The sequence below is a fragment of the Canis lupus genome, chromosome 31 (genome assembly GCF_003254725.2).
Source record: "Canis lupus dingo isolate Sandy chromosome 31, ASM325472v2, whole genome shotgun sequence".
Lineage (NCBI taxonomy): Eukaryota > Metazoa > Chordata > Mammalia > Carnivora > Canidae > Canis > Canis lupus.
In genome coordinates, this window is record NC_064273.1 from 32,436,143 (window position 1) to 32,459,556 (window position 23,414).

The window sequence follows — 23,414 nt, forward strand, 5'->3', positions numbered from 1 at the left end:
GCTTGCACCTCAAAAGAGGATTTTAAGTCTAATATTGGGAACTCCAAAGAACAGGAAAGAAAATAATGAATTTGGGTTCCAATTTATACTTTTCCTGTGTGTTGGGGGTCAATGTTCTTAAGTCAGAATGTAGGGCTGTATTTTATAGAATGTTACCAACTAATATGGGCAGGACCTGCTCTGTTGTTGGGATGTATAACACATGTAAAGTTGGGTTATGAGTCAAGACCTCAAAAAAAAAACCAGACCGTTTCTCTATTTTGAGGACAGATCATTTTCCCGAGAACACACCAATGATCAGCCATCAACAGCAGAAGGGTCGATAGGATTGTGATGAATGGATCTTCAATTTTTTTCCTTTCCTGCTAGAATTATTTACTGGGTCTGCAATATTAGGTCAACTGTGGGCTCAGCAGGTAGAGTATGTGGAAAGACACCTTCCCCGCACCTGATATAACAGAAGAGCCAGTGCTATGAGTCTTGCAAATGGCTTCCAAAGAAGGGGTAAAATTGCATTGTTATTAAAGCAATTTGTCAGGTTTCCTTGGAAAGGCTTAACTTTTTCCTCGGGCTTGCCAATAAATAACCTCAAGTATTTAAATTAACCAATGTTTTAGAGCCGCCTAAAAAATGCTTTGGAGACAGATAAGATTTTAATTTAAGGAAATATTTGGAAATTTAAAATACAGCAAGTGGTGCCTTTGAAAAATTGTTTACTGGTTTATTTTCCAAAGGCTTTTAAAAAGTTAAATGGGTAGACTTCTTGGTGGGTATGCTAAGGTTATAGGACACACAGGCATATTCTCTCATGAAACAAGGGGGTGGAGTCAATAGCAAGTGAAATTCAATTTTTCATATTTTGTCATAAATAAGTATGTCAGGTCCAGTTTAAAATGAGCCTTGATCCACAGATACCCCAGGATAGAGCACACCTTACCTGTAGCTTCCACCATTCCTTCTAGGATGACAACAATTTCCAGTTCCTCTTTGGGCAGCTGGGCTTTGGAGATCTCCCAGAAAGGACTCTGTTGGTTAATTTCGTGGCTGATGATGAGTGGTGATACCAGAAACAGACGGTCATCCCCGGTGTAATACCCTACATTGATATCTGTTTGGTTCAAGGGGATGAACTCACCCTCTGAGGTCTGTTTGGACTTGATCAACTTGGCTCGGATGGAAGCCTCCACAATGTGGGAATTCCTGAGATCCCCTACTCGGAACATCAGGCACAGTTTCCCATCCCGCATGGAGATCACTGCATGGGTGGAAAAAACCAGGGTCTCTGCCCTCTTCTTGGGTTGCGATATTTTTACAAACATGCATCCCACCATGAATGCATTGACAATGGACCCCAGCACGGATTGGATTAAGAGGAGAATAATTCCCTCTGGGCACTTGTCCGTGATGACTCGGTAGCCATAACCGATGGTGGTTTCTGTCTCTATTGAGAATAAAAAAGCGGAGACGAACCCATTGAGGTTGGTGACACAGGGAGTCCATGAGGGGTCCTCTATGTGGTCCATATCTCCTCGGATGTATGCAATTAGCCACCAGATCATCCCAAAAAAGAGCCATGTCACTGTGTAAACCATGACGAAAATCAACAGATTGAATCTCCACTTGAGATCTACTAAGGTGGTGAAGATATCCGTCAGGTAGCGGTAGGTCTCCCTCACATTGCCGTGATGGACATTGCATTTTCCATCTTTCCGCACATACCTCTGGATTTTCCTTTTGGTCCGGTCTCGGCTGATGTGTCTTGGCAGGTCGTCCCTGGCCTGCTTAGGCAACTTTGGCTGGTGGATGGCCACAGGGCTCTCAACATCCTGATCCATGGAGTCGCCCTCCAGGACGTTAGCTGGTAGTTTGGAGGAAAGAAAAGAAAAATGGAATGACATACTGGTTCTTTGGGGATCACGGAAACCACACTGTGTATGGTATATGGTAGTGAAACCAAATAGCATTTGTGTAGCCTTTAACAGAATAGATGATGTCATTTTTTATTTGGCATCTTTGGGTGATCCTTTAGTTGACTTGGACTCCTGTGCCCTGTAATCTAGCTCGTGCAGATACTTCCCCACCCTTTCCACTGGGACAGAACTGAGTGCTGTGAAACTGTCTCCCTCCAGCAAGTCCTAAGAGTCAGCCCCTGCGTGGGATGTCTTCCCACTCTATCTGAGATGCCATCACACGGGAGAGGCAGCACAGGCTGGATAAAGAAATGTTTCAATTCAGACAGTCTTGGTTCTGTCACTTAGCAATTGTTGGCTCTTGGACTTGCTATCTGTTATGGGCTGAATTGTGCCCACCCCACTGGTCCGTGTGGAAGACCTAACCCCCAATGTGATTGTATTTGGACATAGGGCCTTTAAGGAGATAACTAACAGTAAGAGTGGAGCCCTAATAGAACTGGTGTCCTTATAAGAAGAAGAAGATACATGAGGGGTGTGCACCAGCGAAGGCTACGTAAGGATACAGTGAGAAGGCGACTATCCGCAAACCAGGAAGAGAAGTCTTCCAACTCAAGCAAGGTGGCCAGAAAGGAATCCTGCCAGCATCTTATTTTTAAACCTCCAGCCCCACGCCCCCTCTCTGGTATTCTGTTATGGCCACCTGAGTAGACTGATATACCATCCGGATTCATGGAACTTGAGTTTCCACATTTACAAAATGGGTTGTTACAAAGTTGAACGAAACCACGTATGTGCTCTGTGCCTGCATGGAACAGATATGTAATAAATGTTCCTTTGCATTAAATTATGCCTGTGATAGTACTCTCCTTATATTTAGGGCAAGAATCTTGAATGAGCTCTTTAAATTGTTACTGGAATTTCAGAGCCGAAAGATGAAAATTCTGGCTTTTGTCGGTAAGTACGCTCGCATTATACTCTAATGGTTGATTTAATTCCAAGGTTAAAAAAAAAAAAAGGTGTGGGGGAAATGTTCTCTCTCTTTCTATGTGTTACACGTTTTATTTGGTTTCTGCCTCAACATGTAACATCTGCAGTTTTGGCTTGTGGTTATTTCCTTCCCGACGGCCTTCATGACTCATGCATTGGTACAGTCATTAGCTAACAGTGCATTAGGAAAACTCTTCTAGAATCTGAGTGCAAAGGGAAACTTGGAAATGACACTGCTAGTAAACACATAAGCCACTATGAAACTACTTGTTCAGTCAATAATTTTAAAGCTTTCTAAAAGTTTTATAAGCCGTTTCTTTCCCCAGGCTTTCATTCTGAGTCTTTGACTCGGCCGTGCATTTTTTCTGCGGTAGTAACTACATGTTCCCCTGGGTTAAAGGAGTAACATAGTCTGTTGAGAAAACATTTCCTGAATAAGAAAATAGTTGTGGAGAGGACCTGAGTGGTACCAACTTCACTTATAGATTAACCTTGTTCATGGTTGGTTAGTTTCTTTAAAAATCAATCCCATAGATCTGTTTTTATATTTTAACACAAGGAAGAGACAACATCTAGTCTGCAGAACCTGCTGTTTGGTTTGACAACTTGTACTTTTAGATCACTGCCCTCAATAGCCTTCATTTGTAAAAGAGAAACTTTGCTTGTTCTTTTTCTTTTTCCAACAAAGAAAGAGGACAGGAGTCAAAGGGAGGCAGCTGAGGGCAGGCTGGGAAGGAGGTGTTTGGGGCTCTGGATGGAAGCAGAGGCCAGTGCCCCTGGGTAGCAGGGATGTGTGTGTCCCAGAGTGGGCATGCCTGAGCTCTTCTAATTTTGCCCTGATTGGGAGTCTCTAAATATGACTTCATGTGGGATGAACTCTGGGCTTAACCCCACCAGGGTGGGGAGGCTTTGATTGCAGGACATAGGGGCCCAAGTGGACCTGGCGTATGCCTGGTTTTACCTTGACCAGGATGGTAAGCTCTCTGACCGTACAGAGCCACCCTGAACCCTTGTGTCCCTCAGTCCCTCCATCCCTCCAACCCAAAGAAGAGGGCTTGTCAGATTTGCTGACTCTTAACAGTCTTCAGTGATATTTCACACTTCCAAATCTCACAGAGGAAATACATGACCCTCCCCCTGCTCCCTAATTTGAAGCTGTTTTCTTGCTTTTTCTGGCTTGACTGTAGCCTTCAAATCCAGGCATTTATCCTGACCTGGAGGAACCTGTTTGATCGGTTAATGAGTGAGTAGAGGCAAGTGCTCTGGATAGTCCTGGGAGCCTGCCAGTTGATCCTCAAATTCTTTCTTCATTATTGTTTTTTCCTCTTTTTTTTTTTTTTTAGCTCAGGACTGGGCCACATTTCCCAGTTTCCTTTGCATTGGGGACAGCCAGTGCAGAGTCCTGGCCTGTCTGGAGCTGGTATGTCCTTCTGGTCCAAGGCTTTAATAGAGGATGTGCCCCCTCTTATGCCCCTGACCCTTCTAGGATGATGGTGGAGTCAGAAGGTGGTGGAGGGGCCTGGGTCCCAAGCTGATGGCAAAGAACTGCCATTTGACTAGAAACAAGAAAGAAGAAGATTGTGTTTGAGCCATTATATATTTTGTGTCTATTATCAAACACAGCCTTCTCTCTCATTTTATGGGCAGTAATACTGACATGGAGAAGCAAAAAGAAGCATCACTGGGTGGGTGACTGGCTTGGGGAAGAACAGGGAGAGAAGTCAAGATGGAGTTTTTGAGTAGGGCGTTATGATGAAACAGCATGTGGTTAATCGAATGCTTGGGTTTGGTGTCGGAGAAAGTGTCAACGCATATACTACTTATGTGTCTTTTAAAAACAAATAAAAATGGAATCAAACAAAGAAAGCCAAGCCTCCTGGGGAGTGAAGTGGGAAGGTGGCCTCTAAGGTGTCCCTGTAGACGAGATGTTCCTGTAGATAAAGTGTCCCTGTAGATGAGGCAGTGGCCGCAGGCAAGGGGTATCCATGGGAAGATGGTGACGGGGTTCAGAATATGTCACCCCTAAAACATACCACTTTGGCATATTAATTGTTTTGAATTAAAGTTATAAAACAGCTAGTGCAAGAAGACACCCTGACCCCCACTGTCCCCATTCTCCTGAAAGCTGGAGATAAATCTCTGACGTGAAAGGTCCCCTTCCTGTACCAAGAGGATGGAAGACACTCATCACCAGAGACAGGGAATTTGGGGCTGAGAAGACTGTATAAACAAACCTTGTTAAACTAACCCACATCTTCCCAGTCATTTCTTCACCATCTATTACCCATGGTCCAGACCCTTTTGTCTTGCCAATTCTTCACATATTGGTTGTTTCTTTGTCTAAATGTGTGAAAGTTTCCTGCTCTGGTCCCCTCTATCTGTATTCTTTAGTTAGGCTCCCATGGACATGTGTATGCTTTTCTCCTGGGATTCTGTGTTGGTTTAATGCTTAGGCCCAGCCAGAGATTGAAAGAGGAGAGAGGAGAATGTTTCCTCTGGGCAGTGAGTGGGAGGTAAGGCTGGACATCCTGCTTAACTGCCTCTGGGGCAGGGGCCGGGACAGGGGCAGGCAGAAGATTGAGAAAAACCAAAAAGCCAGTGAAAAGACTGGGGGAGCAGAAGCCACTGGAGTAGGAGTCCCAAGAGGCAGGAAGGGTGAAGCCAATGGGAGGGGGAGGGGAGTGTGCAGAAGGGGACCCGAGCCCTCAGAGCAATGGGGGGAAACCCTGGACAGGGGATGTGGCTTCCCAGGTCTGAGCCAGGGAGTGAGGCTCAGCAACCCTCAGCACGAATGCAAATGCGTATAAGGGAAATACAGAAAGGAACGTTAATGATGGTTCTTAACATTCCTTTCGTGCCTGCCTGGAATCCCAGGTGTGGATTTGTGGGGTGATCTGAATTACATTTGCAAGAGCATTTTGAGCTGCTCAGCAGCTGCACTTGGGAAAGCTGACATTTCTCGCTGGAATCCTGCACAGCCTTCTACACTAATGACTCCTCGCCCCCTCCACTACTCAGAAACTGGCTCTGGGCCCCCAACCCAGGCTGTTGCACACACAGCGATCACATGGTCAGACCCACTGGCCACATGTGCTGCTCCTTGTGCAGGGTCATGCAGGTGACTTGAGCAGCGAGAATGTAGAGGAACTCTCTGCTGTCTGTGGAGTGCTGGACGGTGGGCAAGAGGACAGCAAGAGCCACGCCGAGCATCCCAGTGATTTCTTTCATGAGTTGCTTTATTGCATTTTGGCTTTAAGTAAATGTGGGTCTGTGTGATAAAGCCAGCTGCTTTCTTTTTTTTTTAATCCCTCTCACTCTCTCTTTTTTCCCCCCTCTCTTTTTTAGAAAGGTGATCAATTGACATAAAGTAAGCTAAGGGGCAAAGTAGCCCAGTGTTGAAATTTAACTGGAAAGAAATAATAGCAAGAGATAGAGCCACATGCTGGAAAGGACCTGATACCTGAATCACTGGGATTGTGCTGTTGAATTTCGGGTGCAGTGTCCCTCCAAGAAAGGCTGCCCCGGCCAGTATAAATGTTCTCCTGATGGGGAATTGTTACATGTCACATTACATATGAATTCTTTGGGTGATGCTTCCACTGACTAGGGAAATGTTTGAAAAGTACTTGAAGAATTAACACATTTCGGAAAACCCAACAAGAAAGCAGGCGAGATCTCAAACGCATGTACAAAAACCAAAAGTTTGAAGGCCATGCACATAGATGTTAAGAGGGTTAACTCTGAGTGGGTGGCTAATGGGTCCCTTAAATTAAAAAAATATATATTTTCATTTTTCCAAATTTTCTAGACTGAGTTTACATCACTTTTATAATAAAAAAGAAAAAAGGAATTTTCAGACAAAACGTTGAGGCCCTTCTAGTGTGTGATTTAAGAAATCTGAGAAAATATAACTAAATCCCCACTATTGGAAGAGCAGCTGTGGGAATTCAGATGTCATAGGGAGTGGGGTGAGGGGCAGGATCCACAGGACAAAGCTAGTCAGCTGTCCCTGGGACTGGCCTACCAGCCTCCAGAAGAGAAAGGAGTGTGGGAGGCCTGGAGACCTCAAGCAGCTGTTTTAAGATGCAAGAGAAAGGGAAAGATGAGATCCTCTTAGTGCATTAAAATCAGCATATATTGTTCAGGAAGACCCTTCATGGCATGGAATTATGGTTTCTTCCCCATTAAAAATGACCTATTTGATGATATCCACCAAATGATGAATGGATAAAGAAGAGGCATTATACATATACAATAGAATATTACTTGGCTATAAAAAAGAATGAAATCTTGTCATTTGCAGTGACATGGATGGAGCCAGAGAGTATAATGCTAAGTGAAATAGGTCAGAGAAATACAAATACCATGATTTCAGTCATATGTGAAATTTAAGAATAAAACAAAGGAGCAAAGGAAAAAGGAAAGACAAACTGAAAGATAGACTCAACTATAGAGAACATACTGATAGTCATCAGAGGGGAGGTGGATGGGTGATGAGGGAAACAGGCGATGGGGATTAAGGAGTGCACTTATGATCAGCACCGGGTAATGTATGGAACTGATGAATCACTATATTGTACACATAAAACTAACACAGCAGTGTATGTTATCTAACGGGAATTTAAATAAAAGCTAAAAAATGACCTATTTGATGAAAAGACAATGTACAGAATGGGAGATAATACTTGAAAAGCATGTATCTGATAAGGGATGAAGGTCTAAAATATATAATGAATTCCTGCAACTCAACAACAGAAAAACAAACCACCCAGTTCAGAGATGGGCAGAAAACTTGAATAGACATTGCTCTGAAGATACACAAATGGCTTAACAAGCACATGAACAGATGTTCAACATTACTAGGTCACTGGTCATTGGGGAAATACAAATCAAAACCACAGCGAGATATCACTTCACACTCATTAGGATGACTTAAAAAAAACTAAAAGGAAAATAACAAGTGTCAGAAAGGATGTGGAGAAACTGGCACTTTGGTGTATTGCTAGTAGGGATGTAAAATGGCATAGCTGCTGTGGAAAACAGTCTACCAGTTCCTCAAAAATAAATATAGAATTGCCATGTGATCCAGCAATCTGACTTCAAGGTATAAACCTAAAAGAACTGAAAGCAGGGACTCAAACAGATACTTGTATGCCAAATGTTTCTAGCAGTGTGATTCACAGTGTCCCAGGGGGAAACAACCTCACTGTCCATCAATAGATGGATGGATAAGCAAAATGTGGTCTAGCCATACAATGGAATATTATTCAGTCTTGAAAAGGAATATGATTCTGACACATGCTATGACATGGATGAACCTTGAAAACATTATGTTAGGTGAATAAGTCAGATGTGGAAGAACAGATATTGTATGATTCCATTTATATGAGGTATGTGGGATAGACAAGTGCATAGAAACAGAAAGTAGAATAGAAGTTACCAGAGGCTAGGGGGAAAGAGGAATGGGGAGTTATTTGTTCATAATGATAAAAAAAAGTTCTGGAAATGGATAGTGGTCATGGTTGCACAACATTATGAGTGTACTTAATGCTACTGAGTTGTACACTTAAAAGTGTTTAAAGGGTAAATCCTTTGTTACGTATGTTTTACCAAAACTAAAAAAAAAAAAAAAAAGACCTAATCCAATAGTACTTGTGTTATTGAGGGTTCCTAGATAGTCTATCAGATGTGGCTCACCTTTATTTTACTTTCTTTTTTTTCCTCCCCTGAATCAAAAGAATGTGATAGGGACCCCTGGGTGGCTCACTGGTTGAGAGTCTGCCTTTGGCTCAGGGTGTGATCCTGGGGTCCTGGGATCGAGTCCTGCATTGGGCTCCCTGCAGGGAGCCTGCTTCTCCCTCTGCCTATGTCTCTGCCTCTCTCTCTGTGTTTCTTAAGCATAAATAAATAAAACCTTAAAAAAAAAAAAGAATGTGGTAGATTTGTTTCAGCGCTCTTGAATGGAGGAGGCGATTTAAAATGCAGGGCATCTTGCCGTGTGGGGTCTACTACTGAGCTCTGTAAAGACCTCACTGGGAAGGAATTTCTCCTGTCAGAAGTAAGCAACAAATTAAAATATGATTTGAAAACCCAGGCAAGGGAATCAGGCACTGGGAAAATCTCAGCAACTCAAACCTAAATCTGTCTTGGGTGCAGAGCAGGATGGGTTTGCATAAGGAAGTGATGAGTGTATGCTGGTTCCTGATAGGCCAAAGCAGGCATGGTGGGGGCATTTGAAAAGCGGGAACTATATGTGTGGAAGCTTTGAAGGCATGAAGCAGCCTTGTTTGGGAATGGCAGAGATTCTGGAATAGAACAAGTGTGGGGGAAATGGAGGGAGCTAGGACAGTAGTGGATGAGAGCCAAGTTGGACCCTGAAATCCTCTGTACCAGGCCGTGGAGATCGGTCTTAAAATGTGGAGTAATATGATGGAATATTTTATGTATTTTAGAAGGACCCCTCTGAAGGGTAGGCATGCGGAGTATAGATTAGAGGCAAGCATTGGCAAACTTTTTCTGTGAAGGGCTAATAGTAAATAGTTTAGTCTTTGTAGGCAACCTAAGTGTCTGTTGCATATTCCTCTTTGTTTTTAAAAAAACTTCCTATAACCCTTAAAAAATGTAAAACTAATCCTAGCTCATGGGCAAGTACAAAAAGAGGCCACAAGCTGGATTTGCTGAAGTCTGGCTACAGGGTGCCAGCAAGAGGGAGAAATAGCTAGGTGCTGGATTAAGGGAGCAGTCATGAGGATGAAGAGGTGGCATTGGATTTAGGGTTGAAAAAGAATTGGAATTAACATAATTTGGAGATTAGCAGCAGTGGAGAGGCGTGGGCAGGAGATCATCTGGGGGATGGCAGGACGGTCCTGGAAGCAGGAAGGTAGAGGATGATGCCGGTTGGTTGGTCTGGGTTGGTTGAGAGTGTCTGCAGACACCCAAGTGGGCGCTTCTGTGGGACATCAAGTGTGTGGGGCTGAAGCTTAGTGGTGATGGACTGGGCTCTAAGTTTGGAAGGTTACCGGGACACACCAGGGGAAGCTGCAGTTGTGGGTATGGATGGAATTTCCTGGGTGGGGGGGAGGGGGACTTGCAGAGTGAGAAGAGAATATAGAAGAGAGGATCCTGGAAACGAATTATATTAAGAAGTAGGAGAGGAGCCAGAGGAGGGGTGGAGGAAGGGATAAGAGGTACGAGGTGCAGGCGGAGATAGCAGGGCAGGAAGCCAGGTGGGACTCCAGCCCAGGAGGCAGAAAAAGGGGGCATTATTGGGCACACACTGTGGGGACAAACGTATGCCCACTTGGAAAAAAAGTGTTGGGTCCCTTCCTTATTTCTTATATCAGAACAAATTCCAAGTGGATTAAGGATTTAAATGCCAAGGGGGGAAAAAAAACCCTACAGAAGGCGTAGAAGATGTATTTTTGTAATTGTAAGAGTTGAGAAAGCCTTTCTAACTATGATAGGAATCCAGAAACTATTTTCAAAGACTGGTATTTTTGTCAGTACAAAAATTTTAAATGTTTGTTAAAAAAGTAAGAAGACAAACCAGGAAAAATATTTGCAACACATAACATATATATTCCCGATCTACAAAAGCAATAAATACCTCCATAGGGGGAAAATAATGATCATAGGAAATGAATAAGGAGTTTATAAGAGAAGAAATACACAGAACTAAAAAACATATGGAAAGACTGTTCAACCAAGTAAAAGCAAGGCAAATATAATAACATTTTTACCCTAAAGTTGGCACAATTAAAAATGAATGGCAAATACAGCGTGTGGAGCGTGTATTGGGGAGAGAGGCAGTGGAATTGTGAACATGCGTGTTTTACGGACAGTATAACTGGCAAGGTCATTTGGAGGGCAGGTGACAGGAGGTCTCACAATTTAGGAGTGATTAGATGCCTTGGATCAGCAATTCGGGGTCTGGACATTTATTCTAAGGAAATGATGTCACAAACGTCCATCAACTGCATGCAGGGGACATATTGCAGCCTCTCTCATAATAGTGAAAAATGAGAAAAAACAACCTAAATGTCTGTCAACAAGCACTGGTTAAACATACTGTAGCAGATATAATCAATGGAATACAAAGTGGCCATGAAAAATGATTTTCCAATATTTTGGGGGACCTCAACTTTTTGTGCCAAGATCACCTTCTTACTGGAGACTAAATTTACCTCTCTTTTAAAATTGTAGTCATTGCTGCCCAGAACTCATGTCTCTTCCTTGTGCTTTTCCTGTCGAACTTTTCACTTTCAACATCGAAGGGACTAGTTATTATGTGAACTTTTTATTTTCTGTCGGCCCCTGGTCAGAAGGTGAACTCCCTGAGGGAAGAGATCTCTGTGTGTTTTATTCACTGATGGATCTCAGGCTCTGGAAAAAATGCCTGGCATGTGGCAAAACCCAGCACCTATTTACTGAATCAGAGGGTGTGTGTTTACTGACTTGACGGGTTGTGTATGCCACAGTGTTAGGTGAAAAAGCAGAAATGTAATGTGTGTCTTGTAATGTGTGTGTTTGTGAGTGTGTATGTGTGTGTGTGTGTAGAAGAAGTAATCCAAAATGTTAATCTGATCAATCTCTGAGTTGTACTTTTGTGGGTGTTTTTGCTTTCTTTCAATTTTTCTATATTTAAATTTCCCCTTAATATGCTCTTAGCACCTAAAATATCAGTGGGAAATAGAAATCTCTTTTATTTTTGAATAACCAAAATAATGTTGCGCAAAGCTACTGAGAAATGCTCATTGGGCTTAACAGTTGGGATTTACCAGTGTAGTGGGTTGAATAGTGCCTCTTGCCCCCCAAATTTAGGTCTATCCTGAACCTTAGAATGTGATCTTATTTGCAAGTAAGGTCTTTACAGATGCAATTCAGGTGAGGATCAAGATAAGATCATATTGAATTAGGGTGGGTCCCAAATCCAATGAGAGCATCCCCTTAAGAGACAGAAAAGGACAGAGACACAGAGAAGGCCACATGCTGGCAGAGGCAGGGATTGGGGTGATGCTGCCACAAGCCAAGGAATATTTGGAGCCACCAGAAGCTAAGAGAAGCAAGAAGGGATTTCCTTCCAGAGCATTCAGAGGGAGTGTGGCCCTGTTGACATCTTAAATGTGTACTCTGACCTCCAGGACTGTGGGAGAATAAATTTCTGTTGTTTTAAGACCTCACACTAACCACAGGAGATGAATACAAGTGGTGATTTTGGTGGGGGTGGTGTCATCTGAGTGATGGAGTCTAAGGTCAGACTGCAGTGGGTTCAGGAGTGATTGATCAGGGAGGCGGTGAGATAAAAGAAGTATATACAATGTGTTTGAAGTCTGAGAGCTTGAGGGAGCTGACGAAGTGGGGACCCTGTGTGCCTGCATGAGTGCATGTATGTGTGTGTGTTGGGTGTCTATGTGCTGAGAAGAAGCCAAAAGGGAGAGGCTGCCCCTATGAGGAAGGGAGCAGTGATGGAGTGAGGTGTTTGGTGGAATGACGGTCAATCCAAGGTGTGTAGGTGGAGAGCTGGGTAAATACAGAAACAAGAACAAAACTTCCTCCCAGAGAGGTAGGGATGATGTGGGGCCGGGGGAGGAGGGAAAGATAAGAAGGGGGTGTTGGAGACACCTTTCTTGTTTTTTTTTTTTTTTTTTTTTTTGTGGTGAATGAGTTTCAATTTGGCTCATTTTCCAGTGTGAATTTCAAGAAAATCATACTTCAGCAGACCCACTGAATTACATCGACATCTAGCCATGCAAATAACTGAACTCCGCATAATCAAAGACCAGACAAAACTTTCCCCGTGCGTACTGGTCAGGAAAAGCATATGTAAACAGGTATTTGTACACAACAGCCAAAAGGTGGGAGCAACCCAAGTGTCCACCAAAATGAATGGATAGGCAAAATGTGGTACATACGTCCAATGGGATGTTATTCAGCCTTAAAAAGGAAGAACATTCTGACACCTGCTACAACATGGATGAACCTTGAGGATGTTATGCGGGGTGCAGTAAGCCAGACACGAAAGGACAGATACAGTGTGATTTCACTTACATGAGGTCCTTAGAGCAGTCAGATGCTAAGCAGCGATGGAAAGTAGAGTGGTGGTTACTGGGGAGGAAGGATGGGGGTTAGTGTCCCATAGGTACCGGGCTTCAGTTTAGGGAGACATACGACAACGTGAATATACTCAACGCGATGGAAGTATCCACTTAAAGATGGTTAAAATAGGGGTGGGGGGCGCCTGGGTGGCTCAGTTGTTTGGGCATCTGCCTTTGCCTCAGATCACGATCCCGGAGTCCCGGGATGGAGTCCTGTGTCGGGATCCCTGCTCAGTGGGGAGTCTGCTTCTCCCTCTGCCCCTCGCCCTGCTGGTGCTCTCTCACTGCCTCCTTCTCTCTCTCTTTCAAATAAATAAATAAAATCTTTAAAAAAAATGGTTAAAGTGGTAAATTGTATGTTCTGTATATTTTACCACAATAAAAAAGCAAATTGTGTTAAAGAAAAAGAAAAGCAGATATATTTGCTAAATGAGAAGAGAAGCTTAGCTTTTCTAAAGTGCTACGGCCTGAGGATGGGGTGGGATTTTCCTGCCTTACTCACTCCCCGCGTTTTGATCATTGCTCCCATTTTATGACCGACACATATTTGACAGATGACTCTGAGCTGTGGTTCTAAGTGGTGCCTAAGTTCAGAATCAGTTTCCCTTGGCCCCGTGGCCCAATGCTGACCTTCCTGCGTGAGTCCCTATCTGAAGCTTGTCCCTCACTGGGGACTGGTGATGCTGGGCATTTATGTCTGATGTGTTACGAGAAGGTGAGGTGGGTTTTATTTGCCTTGCACTTTGAGCTACTGTGGCTTTGGGAGAGAGCTGTAGTCAGAAATCCAGAGAGACTGGAGAGTTTAATGCCATTGTGTGGAAGAACAGCTCCCACAGCCTGCTGGGAACATGTGACAGCTACCAAAGGGCAAAGGCTCTTATTAAAAATTTTAGCTTGGGGGCTCCACAACATGAACCTAAATTTAGAATGTCTAGTACCCACTGCAAGGTCAGAGGACTAATGTTGGCTGCTCTGTGTGTGTGGATATGGCTTTGTACAATGTGCAATTTCAATGCTCAAAGGAGAGAAATGACAGTTCATTTTGGGCTGGATGAAGGAAATCGACATCCAAAAACCTGATTTCTCTTCTCAAAGGATTTCAAGAATCAGAACCTTAGACAGAACTATTGGGAACCTCTTAGGACCACCACATACAATTGTCTGGGTTGTCCATTGCACAAGGGTACCCACAGAAGGGAAGCAGAAGGGTTATAAATCTAGTCTGTGCTTTGCCTGCCAACCCATGAGCTCCTTTTCAAGCCTGAGTCTGTTCAGAGGAAAGGGTGTCTTTATCATTTGCTCTAAGGCATGGTGAGCAGTGGTCCTGGAACTCTGGACATCATTTATTTCATCCTCCTGTTTTGACTATACATGAAAAAAATTGAGACCCAAAGAAGCCAACTGACACCAGGAGGCAGAGCCAGAGTGAGCTCTGAGATCTTGGATTCCAGTCTGGGCTCTCATATACTTATTTATCTTCCCTGTTCTCTGAAGTGTTGGCCACTTGCTGGTTTCCTTCTGGAGAAATAATCCTTTATGGCTCCTGAGTACTCCAGTGTGGGGCTCAGAGTTAGCCAGACCTGGGGAATCCCTGCCAGGAGACCTGGAACCACAGATTCTTTATTTGTAAAACAGGTGCAATGCTACCCTGCTGGGCTGATGGGAGAATTAAGTGACGTAATGCATGCCAGGAAGTACAGGTGACAGGTGATGGGCTTGGGCCCAGGGAGGGCTGGACTGGAACCTTCTCTCTTGCTTCCAATCTGTGTGCATTTGTTCATGCCATTCTGTCTCTGAGTTTCGGTCTCCTCAATTACAAAACAAGAATTGTAAGACCTAACTTGTAGGGTTACTGTGAGAAAAAAATAAATCATACAAACATAGCACCTGGTACATAGCAGACATTGAACAAATGGAAGCAATTATGATGGTGTCTGGGTCGAAGAAGGTACATAACTTGCAGCTATAATAATCACTAGTTTTATAAGCTCAACGTTGTCCTGGAAATTGTGGGAAATTCAGAAGCAATCTAAGACACAGATGGGTAGACCCATCTGGATGTTAAGAGTCTGCCTGGTAATATAAGACCTGCACACTGTCCCATATAATGTGCAGTTGCATTCTACACTATGGACAAGAGACTAAGAACATTCCAGTATGCCAGAGATGGAGGTCAGCAGTGGCTGGACTAATGGGCAGGGTATCATGAGGGAGGTGAGAAATGACTGTGACCCTTCAAAATGAAGAAAGCCAACCCTCACTGAACATCTACTATGTGCCAAGTACTGGGCTGGGCACAATAGCCACACAAGGACTAGTGACCCATCTTACAGATGAAGCAATGGAGGTCCGTTGGGTTGGGCCACTTGCTGAAGCTTACACATCTAAAATATGGTGGGGATTGGATTCTCCATCAGGTTGGCCTGATTCTGAAGCTCATATTGTTTTTCTTTTCTTTTTTTTTTTTAAGATTTTATTTATTTATTCACGAGACACACAGAGAGAGGCAGAGACATAGGCAGAGGGAGAAGCAGGCTCCTCACAGGGACCCTGGTGCAGGACGCGATCCCAGGACCCGATGATCACACCCTGAGCCAAAGGTAGATGCTCAACCACCTAGCCTCCCAGGCACCCCTCGTATTGTTTTTCTTCTGCTGTTGCAGTTAGATGAGAGGAAGGATGTGTGCACAACTGTGTGTGTGCATGGGTGTGCTCATGTACATGGGTGTGTGTACATGTGCACAATGTGATGGAAAGAGTGGCAGTGAGAAGACCTCCCCTCACTCATGTGCCACCGCAGTGGTTGGCCCTGGTGGGGTGGCGGAAGGCAAGCAGAGGAGGGGTGGATTTGCAGGGTTGCTCCTGGAGTGAGAGCCAAATCCAGAGAGGGGAAGGTGGAGATGGGGAAGGGACAGGGTACAAAAAAACCTTTCTAGGACCTATTGTGTCAGCTTACAGTCCAGTAATTTGGAATATTCTGGTGTCTATTGGGACTGCCAGGGCAGAATGAACATTTGTTGACTCCCTACTCTGTGCCTGCACAGAACTCTCTGGCTACACATGTTATTTCTTTCTTCCCATCTCACATACAGCTGCATGTTCTCCGTAATTTGAGAAAGGCTGAACTCCTTGCCTGAGGGTACAGTTGGAATTGTGTTTGGTCCAGGGTGTTTGACTCCAAGTTGGGGGCTCTTTCCATTCACCAAACAGCACAGAAATGCACAACACCCCAGCCTAGTGGTGCTGTGTGGAGGGATGAGCTGCCCCGCAGGACAGGAGTGCAGAAGAGCCACCAAGGAATTGAGACCACAGGTGCCCAAGGAAGATGGGGGAAGGAAGGCGATACGTGGAGGAAGTCGGGGGTTGGGGAGCAGCAAGTAATGGCAGTAAGGAGTGGGGGTCCAGTGCATTCGACAGAGGAGAGGCCCTTGGGTCTGGCAGCTAGGAGATCACGTGTGACTCCGAATAGGTGGTTAGGATGAGAGGCCGCTGGGGAGGTGATGATGGGCTGAAGCTGGAAGCATTCTGTCTGTAGGTGAAGGAGGGAGGTGGCAGAGTGGCTGGGAATAATGAGCATGAAGCCTGGTGTTCCAAATGAGGGAGTTCTCTTTGGGAAATTCAGGAGAGGATGCAAAGATGGAAGCAAACAGGATCTCCTAGGGGTTGAGAAGGAATGGAAGGCAAGAGCAAGGACTGCCCTCAGAAGGAAGACCAACACCTTCCTATCTGCTGAAGGTAGCGTGCGAGGCCCAGAGGGGTCGGCAAGGTGGTGCCCTGCTCAGAACAGTGACACTTGTTCCGGTCCTTTCTTCTTCCCGTCAATAGACTTGGTTATTCTTCCTGGAGAGCCCACAGAATAATCTGACTTTGTAGTCTTGAAGAGGGATGAGGAGGGGCCGGGAGAGGTGAGAAAGTGGTTTCTTACTTCCCCAGTAGAGTCAAAACACAAGACCCTCTTCCTCAGATTCTAAAATTGTGGAAAGTCAACAGAGGGTTTGGTTAGCTCTGTGAGAAGGGTCGCTCTTTCAGAACAACTGGGATCTTGACTGGTGGGTGTGACGCGTTCTGGTAGATTCTCCGGGGGCTTGCTCTGACCACACTACACCATGGGCTTTTGTAGCAGAGGAAAACACTGTCTCCAGCCCTCCCATTAGCCAGAGTTCCAATTTTAGACAAATGTCTCAGTCCACTTCCCACAACCCCCTTTCTGTTCAGAATTCTAGCAAGTGGAAAATTGAATTTCATTTCCTTTGCTGTCCCTCTCCTGGGGGCAACAATCACTGGGTTTCAGAAGCAGAAGGGTCCTGGGTAATTCCCTGAGAGCAGTTACCACATAATTGAGGGTTTGAGATGAAGGGTGGCCACTTCGGAAACACCTTTTGGGAGGCTCCGCCTGCTACCAGCAAAAAGGAAGGGGCCCAGAACACAGGCACTGAGGCTGTTTTCCCCAGTCTAACAAGGTATGTTTAATTTAACAAGAAAACTGTTATTTCCTTGAATCATTTCCCCCCTTGACTTCACACTTAACGCACAAACTGTAGGCATCATGTTGTTTCACTTTACACTTGAAATTTACGTGTTTTGAACAGATTAATGCCGACTTCCTCCTTCCCTATGAAGGCTTGTCCTCTGAATGTATTTCAGTGATTATACTAATTCCTGCATCAATAAAAGAGAATTACTTTTACTGAAATGTGGTCTGAATTCTTAGTGAAACTCGATCAGAATGCAAAAGGCCTACATTTTGCACTTCATTAAATCTGTGCTATTCTGGAGGAAACTGCAGTTGGTATTTCAGAGCCTTTCGAAGAGAAGAGGGCTCTTTTCAATCATTGTCTTAGCACTTTGAAATGGGCACTTCCTTAGCTAGGGTTCTGGGGGGTGGGCAATGCACAGGATGTGGGGTCCCAAGATCCAAGTCGTCACATACCAATTGGTCCATCATCTTGAGCTGATGACTGAATTTCCCCACATGTTGGTGTCCTTAGACTGCTGGTAGATAATTTACCACCTTCCACCCTAAAAAGTATCCACCATCTACAATTCTTTCTAGGATGAAATAAGACATTTCTTTTAAAAAGGAAGCCTGATGTGTTCTGTTCAACAAAGTAGATTGTACCGCCTTTACTGTGGAAAGCAAATGAAAGAGGATTTTAGCCGTAACTTCTCAAAGGCTTCAGCCAAGTTTCAGCTGAGGTGAAAGTCACATCTCACCATCTGGTTACATGTATGATTATGTTCCGTGAGGCTTGTAGCTCCCTCAGGCTTCAGGGAAGAAAATGACTCTTCCCTCCTGCATCAGGCATTCAGGTGTGGCCCTTCTGTTACCTACACCTTCATTTCTTGGCTAACTCGGCTTTTTGTAAATGTGTGCCAGCACTGTGGGTTCCCTTCGCAATGAGACTTCACTGATGGCAGGCCGCCAGCTGCCTGAGAGGGCACTCAGCCTCACCGGCTTCCTTTTCAGCTGTCTCTTGGGTTTTAAGTGTTTTTCTCATTTGTTTGAACCACCGTGTGTTGTGTACCTAAGGCTCTGAGATCCTGACAAGCAGAAGTCTGTATCCTCAGGCTGGATGTGGCTTTCTGCTTCTCTGTTTTGCCAGGTTCCAAGGATATAATTTTTCTCCTGAAAACTGTTTCACCGGATGAGATATTTTATGAACAGCATGTGGTGGGTTTGCCCGCATTAGAGCTGAGAGTCCGGGCATGGTTTCGAAGTGTTCCCACTGGGGAGGCATTGCGGGAGATGTGACTGCATGCACACGTCTCCTTCTTTGGTCTATGCAAAGTGGCCTAGGCCTCCCAAGACCCTGCAAAGGATGAGGGGGTGGGGGTTTGGGGGGTTGGGAGTGGGAGCAAGTCCTAGGACTGCATGGGGGAGGGAGCAAGATGGGAGGAATCCTCAGCCCCCCTGAAGCTCCCTCCAAGTTCAGAAGATTCCATAAACTAGGCTAAGTCCACTGGTGTGCTACTAAGGTGGCTGTACAGAAAAAAAAAAAAAAGCCCTGATCTGAGTATTTGCCAGTAGCTGTGGTATAAAAACTCACACCATGGCTGACTTCAAACTATCAACTACTGACCAGGCCTCAAAATTCCTGAATATTTAAGCATCAGCTCTCAGGACCTGGAATGAGCTTACTTTAGCACCCTAATGAATCAAATCCTACATCTCAGAAACAAGGACGAAGGGATCCTATTTTGCCTGAGAGGTGGTGGGGGGCGAGGGGGAAGGGAAATGATAGGATAATGGGTTTAGGAAACGTTGCCTCCTCTGCCTCTTTGGAGATTTCTGGAACAAGTTAGCGTAGTAATGGTTCTGCGACATACAGTTATATATATAAAATCATTATAGGTAATAATACAATTATATATAATTGCTTAAATTTGTTTCTCCCAGAAGTCTTTGAGCTCACTTAGGCTCAGGATGACCATGACATCTGGGTTCTGAGATTGAAATGTATCTGGTTTGGAGGTTCCTGGAATACACATGGAATTGGAGTGTCAGGTCCACACACTTTGCCGCCCTCACAACTTGCTCAGGGACAGTGCCTTGCTCTCCCCTTGCCTCTCCCGACACAGCCCCATGCTGCTGCCAACAACGACTCTCAGCATCCCTATTGTTCCCGGAGCATATCCACACACCTGCGCCCTCCTCTCCCTCCTTCGTAAAGAGACGTGACTCAGTCACCCAGCCAGGAGCAAAGACGAGAGTGACATATTATCCAAACAGAGGAAGATTCTCCGACACAAATGGGAGGTTAGCTTAGACTCTGTTGCTAGACTCTGAGGGGAGGATGAAAGTAAAGATTCTAAAATAGAATCACAGAACCAGAAACGGGGACAGCCCAAGGCTAGGAATTACCTACAGACTCTTGGTGGTGCTTTTCCATTTTCGCCCAATGCATCATTCCTATCATTCCATCTTTGAGTGTGATGACCCCTCTCAGAATGGAGCCCCAAGACCTTAGTACCCAGGTTTGATTTGGCAACTAGGGAGGTGGTGTCAGCATCCTGGTGTCCAGATCAGGCTCCATGTTCCAAAGGCTCAGTGCAAGTCCCTGACCCTCCCAGAGTGTGGGGCTGTGGAGGGCAAGGGGTGCTGAAAGCCTACAGTGACTTAAAGTCCTGAGGTGACTTGTTTGGTGGAAACCCAGAGCTGGAGGCAGAAGACAAAGGGACATCTCTTTGAGTGAGACCCAAAGCAGCCTCCACCAGTGGAGGGCAAAGACCTCATTTCTAGAGCAACAGCAGCTGCTGCTGTTGGAGCTGGATGGAATTCCTGGGAGAAAAACATGCCACAATCAAGTGTTCTTCCATTGGTGTCATGGAGCTCATCAACAGATGCACCATCTGGGATGCATTTGGGGGTCAAGACTCCATAAAGAAAGGAGCCTTCTCTCCTCTTGGCTCTCACTGGCTTCCCAGGCAGTGAGGCCATGTGTGAACTTTGGGTAGAGTTTATGTGAAGAAGTCGAGTGCAGTTCAGAGCTTGCCTCAAAGCAGATGAACTGAAATATGCATCCCTGATGCCTGAACTGCAGGCTTGGCACCCTGTCTTAGCCACTTTGGTCTCCTAACTTCAAAGGGGTGCCCATCAGGTATCATGCACTGTACTAGGCCCTGGGGACAACAGGATGAATAAAACATAAATCTCAGCCAGGGGAACTCCGAGTTCTTTCGTGGCTGGAAACTAACTGGTCTGAGGTCAGGGTAGGAGATGGGAGTGGGGAGATATTTTTTTGGAATTAAATAAGATGTTCTTTTATTTATTTTTAAAAGATTTTATTTGTTTATTCATGAGACACACACACACACACAGAGAGAGAGAGAGAGAGAGAGAGAGGTAGAGACACAGGCGGAGGGAGAAGCAGGCTCCATGCAGGGAGCTTGACGTGGGACTCGATCCCTGGGACACCAGGATCACTCCCCGGGTGGAAGGCAGGTGCTAAACCACTGAGCCACCCAAGTGTCCCAATAAGATGTTCTTTTGACAGTTGTTTTGGCATGAGGATGACAACTTAATGGGCCTGGGATCCTTTTGGAGGTGATAAGAATGTTGGAGAACTTGGTAGAGTTGGTGGCTGTATAACATTGTCAATGTACTAAATGCTACTGAAGCCTACTATAAAAGGATTCATTTTAAAGTTATGTGAATTTCACCTAAAAAAGAATTTGCTTTGGATAGTAAAAATCCAGAAGTCTCATCTCTCGAAAAAGTCATGGCCCCTCCATTGGCCTGAGCCTGATTACCACATGGCCAGCCGGGAGACAGAACATGTTGGAACATCTGCCTAGGGCCAGTGCCCCCCCCGTGGGGGAGATGGAGACAGATAAGGACACCAGGCAAGTGGATCCCCCATCACTTGCCTGGAGAAGCCTCTCTCTGGACACACATTGCCGTTCACCTTTAAGGGGCTGAAGCACCAGTAGTGGTGTCCAGAGCTGGGCTAGAACACCTCGCAAGTCATTAATAACCAATGACTGTGATGAATACCTAAGAGCTTCAATTGACTTGGGCATTTCATAGTCACTGGACCCGAGGTACCACCCTTAATGATGTTCTTTTTTTTTTTTAAGATTTTATTTATTTATTCATGAGAGACACACATAGAGAGGCAGAGACACAGGCAGAGACACAAGCAGAGGAAGAAGTAGACTCCTCACAGGGAGCCTGATGTGGGACTCAGCCAAAGGCAGATGCTCAACCACTGAGCCACTCAGGCACCCCCCTTAATGATGTTCTGATGCAAAGTTGTCACCCTGGGCCACTGTAGTTGATGGGGTGACACCAAGCTTTTCTTCTGAGATCAATTTCGAACAAATTCCTTGGGTGAACCAAGTTCTCTGTTTTGTGATATTGAACTTTTCCTTCTATTGCTCAACACTCTTCTTAGGTTGACATTTTATGTCAAGGGCGGAATTACAGGAAGCACTGCTTGCTCTTTCCTTGAGGCCCTTGCTCTAAGTCAGAGCCTGAGGCCAAGGGAAGGCTTCTTTCCTTTTGCCTCTGGGTAGGTTTGCTCAATGAGGAAGTCACATTCAGGGTTAGAATGGCCAGCAGTCAGCTGGACTTGTGCCTATCATTCATTCGCTCCTTGAGGCTGTTCCCTGCTTTAACCTGCAATACTTTGTGGGTTTTCATCAGGCATTGGAAATATTTGCATTTTCCTTCTTCCCACTCAGGTGGCAGGTTTCTCTTGAAAAATAAAGTGCGTTTGTAAAGTGAAGCAGAAGGAAAGTCAAGAGGGTGCTTTCTCTGCAGTTCTTTGCCAGTTGATTTGTTTCTGGTGTCATATTGCTAAAAGGAGGAAAGTTTCCCTAGCCATATGTAACCTTGCCTGACCACAAATGATCTGGAATAGAGTCTCCAGTCCTGGAAGGGAAAGAGGTCTGGAAAGGTCTGTTGATTCCTTCCTATCCTTTCCTAGCCTCATGAGGGTGAGTCGGAGTGGGCTCAGGAACAGGGTCTGAGCACCAGCAAAAGCTCTGGCTTGTTCTCTGTCCTCCAAGCCAGACGCTCTGGAATGGGACTGTTTCTGTACAGAAATGGGCAAATTACTGCACAACCTCTATAGCACTACAGTGGCCCCATCTGGGGTATCACGGCCATTCTGGTCTTGGGGTCTTCAAGTCTCTGTTTTGAGCCAATGGTGAATGAGCTTAGCTGAAGTGAAAGGATCTGTGGCTGAGATATGCTTCTCATGGAAGATGCCTCCAATAGAAAGGCAGAAAACTCTCACCTCAGCCTACAGAACATGTCCCCGGGCTCTGAGCCCAATTTGCTCTTGGGGAGGCCTGGCTGGAAAGGTGGGTTCCAGGCCAGGGGCTTCTGGGTCTTTCTACTACTGTATTTGTTCAATGTTTACATTGTGCTTTTTTTTTTTTTTTTACAGTGAGACTCTGAGCTTTCTGATTCTCCGCTTGCACAGACAACTGGCATGGGCTACGGTGACAGGCAGCCCTTGGAGGTAACTATGATGCCCCATTTGGCATTTTGCTTCTCCTGGAGCTGACTTATTAATAGCCCATAGATTACAAACAGCCTTGTGTTCCCTGCCCCTGTGGTCTGTCGGCTGCAACGCTGTTTGGGTTTCATGCACTTGGGATCTAGTCCTTTTAAAATTACATTTTCTCCTGCTTCTGTGCTCCTCCCCTGAGGCCCATTGGCACTGTTGTGTGCTTTGCTCAGCCTGCACTGAATCACTCTTGCCTTTCGGTTCTCTTGCAAAGGTTTATTTGATTTCTTTAAAGTCACTTGATTGAATTCTCGACACAAGAACATACACTGAAGTAAATACATCTGTTCTTTTCAAAAGGAAAAATAGAAATCTGTGCTCTTCCCTGGACATTGCTTTGCCTGTGGAACTTAACATTTGCAAATGATGTGTCCTTGAAAAGTCATGTTTTATCCAGTTTTGCA

General features: G+C 45.0%; 1 protein-coding gene across 1 annotated transcript in view; it reads right to left on the bottom strand.

Moving 5' to 3' along the window:
- Positions 1 to 23,414, bottom strand: part of KCNJ6 (potassium inwardly rectifying channel subfamily J member 6) — a 270,134-nt gene that overhangs the window by 82,061 nt on the left and 164,659 nt on the right. Inside the window, exon 3 of the mRNA XM_025449708.3 lies at positions 938 to 1,858. Coding sequence (XP_025305493.1) covers positions 938 to 1,858 — 921 coding nt within the window. The remainder of the gene's footprint in view (positions 1 to 937; positions 1,859 to 23,414) is intronic.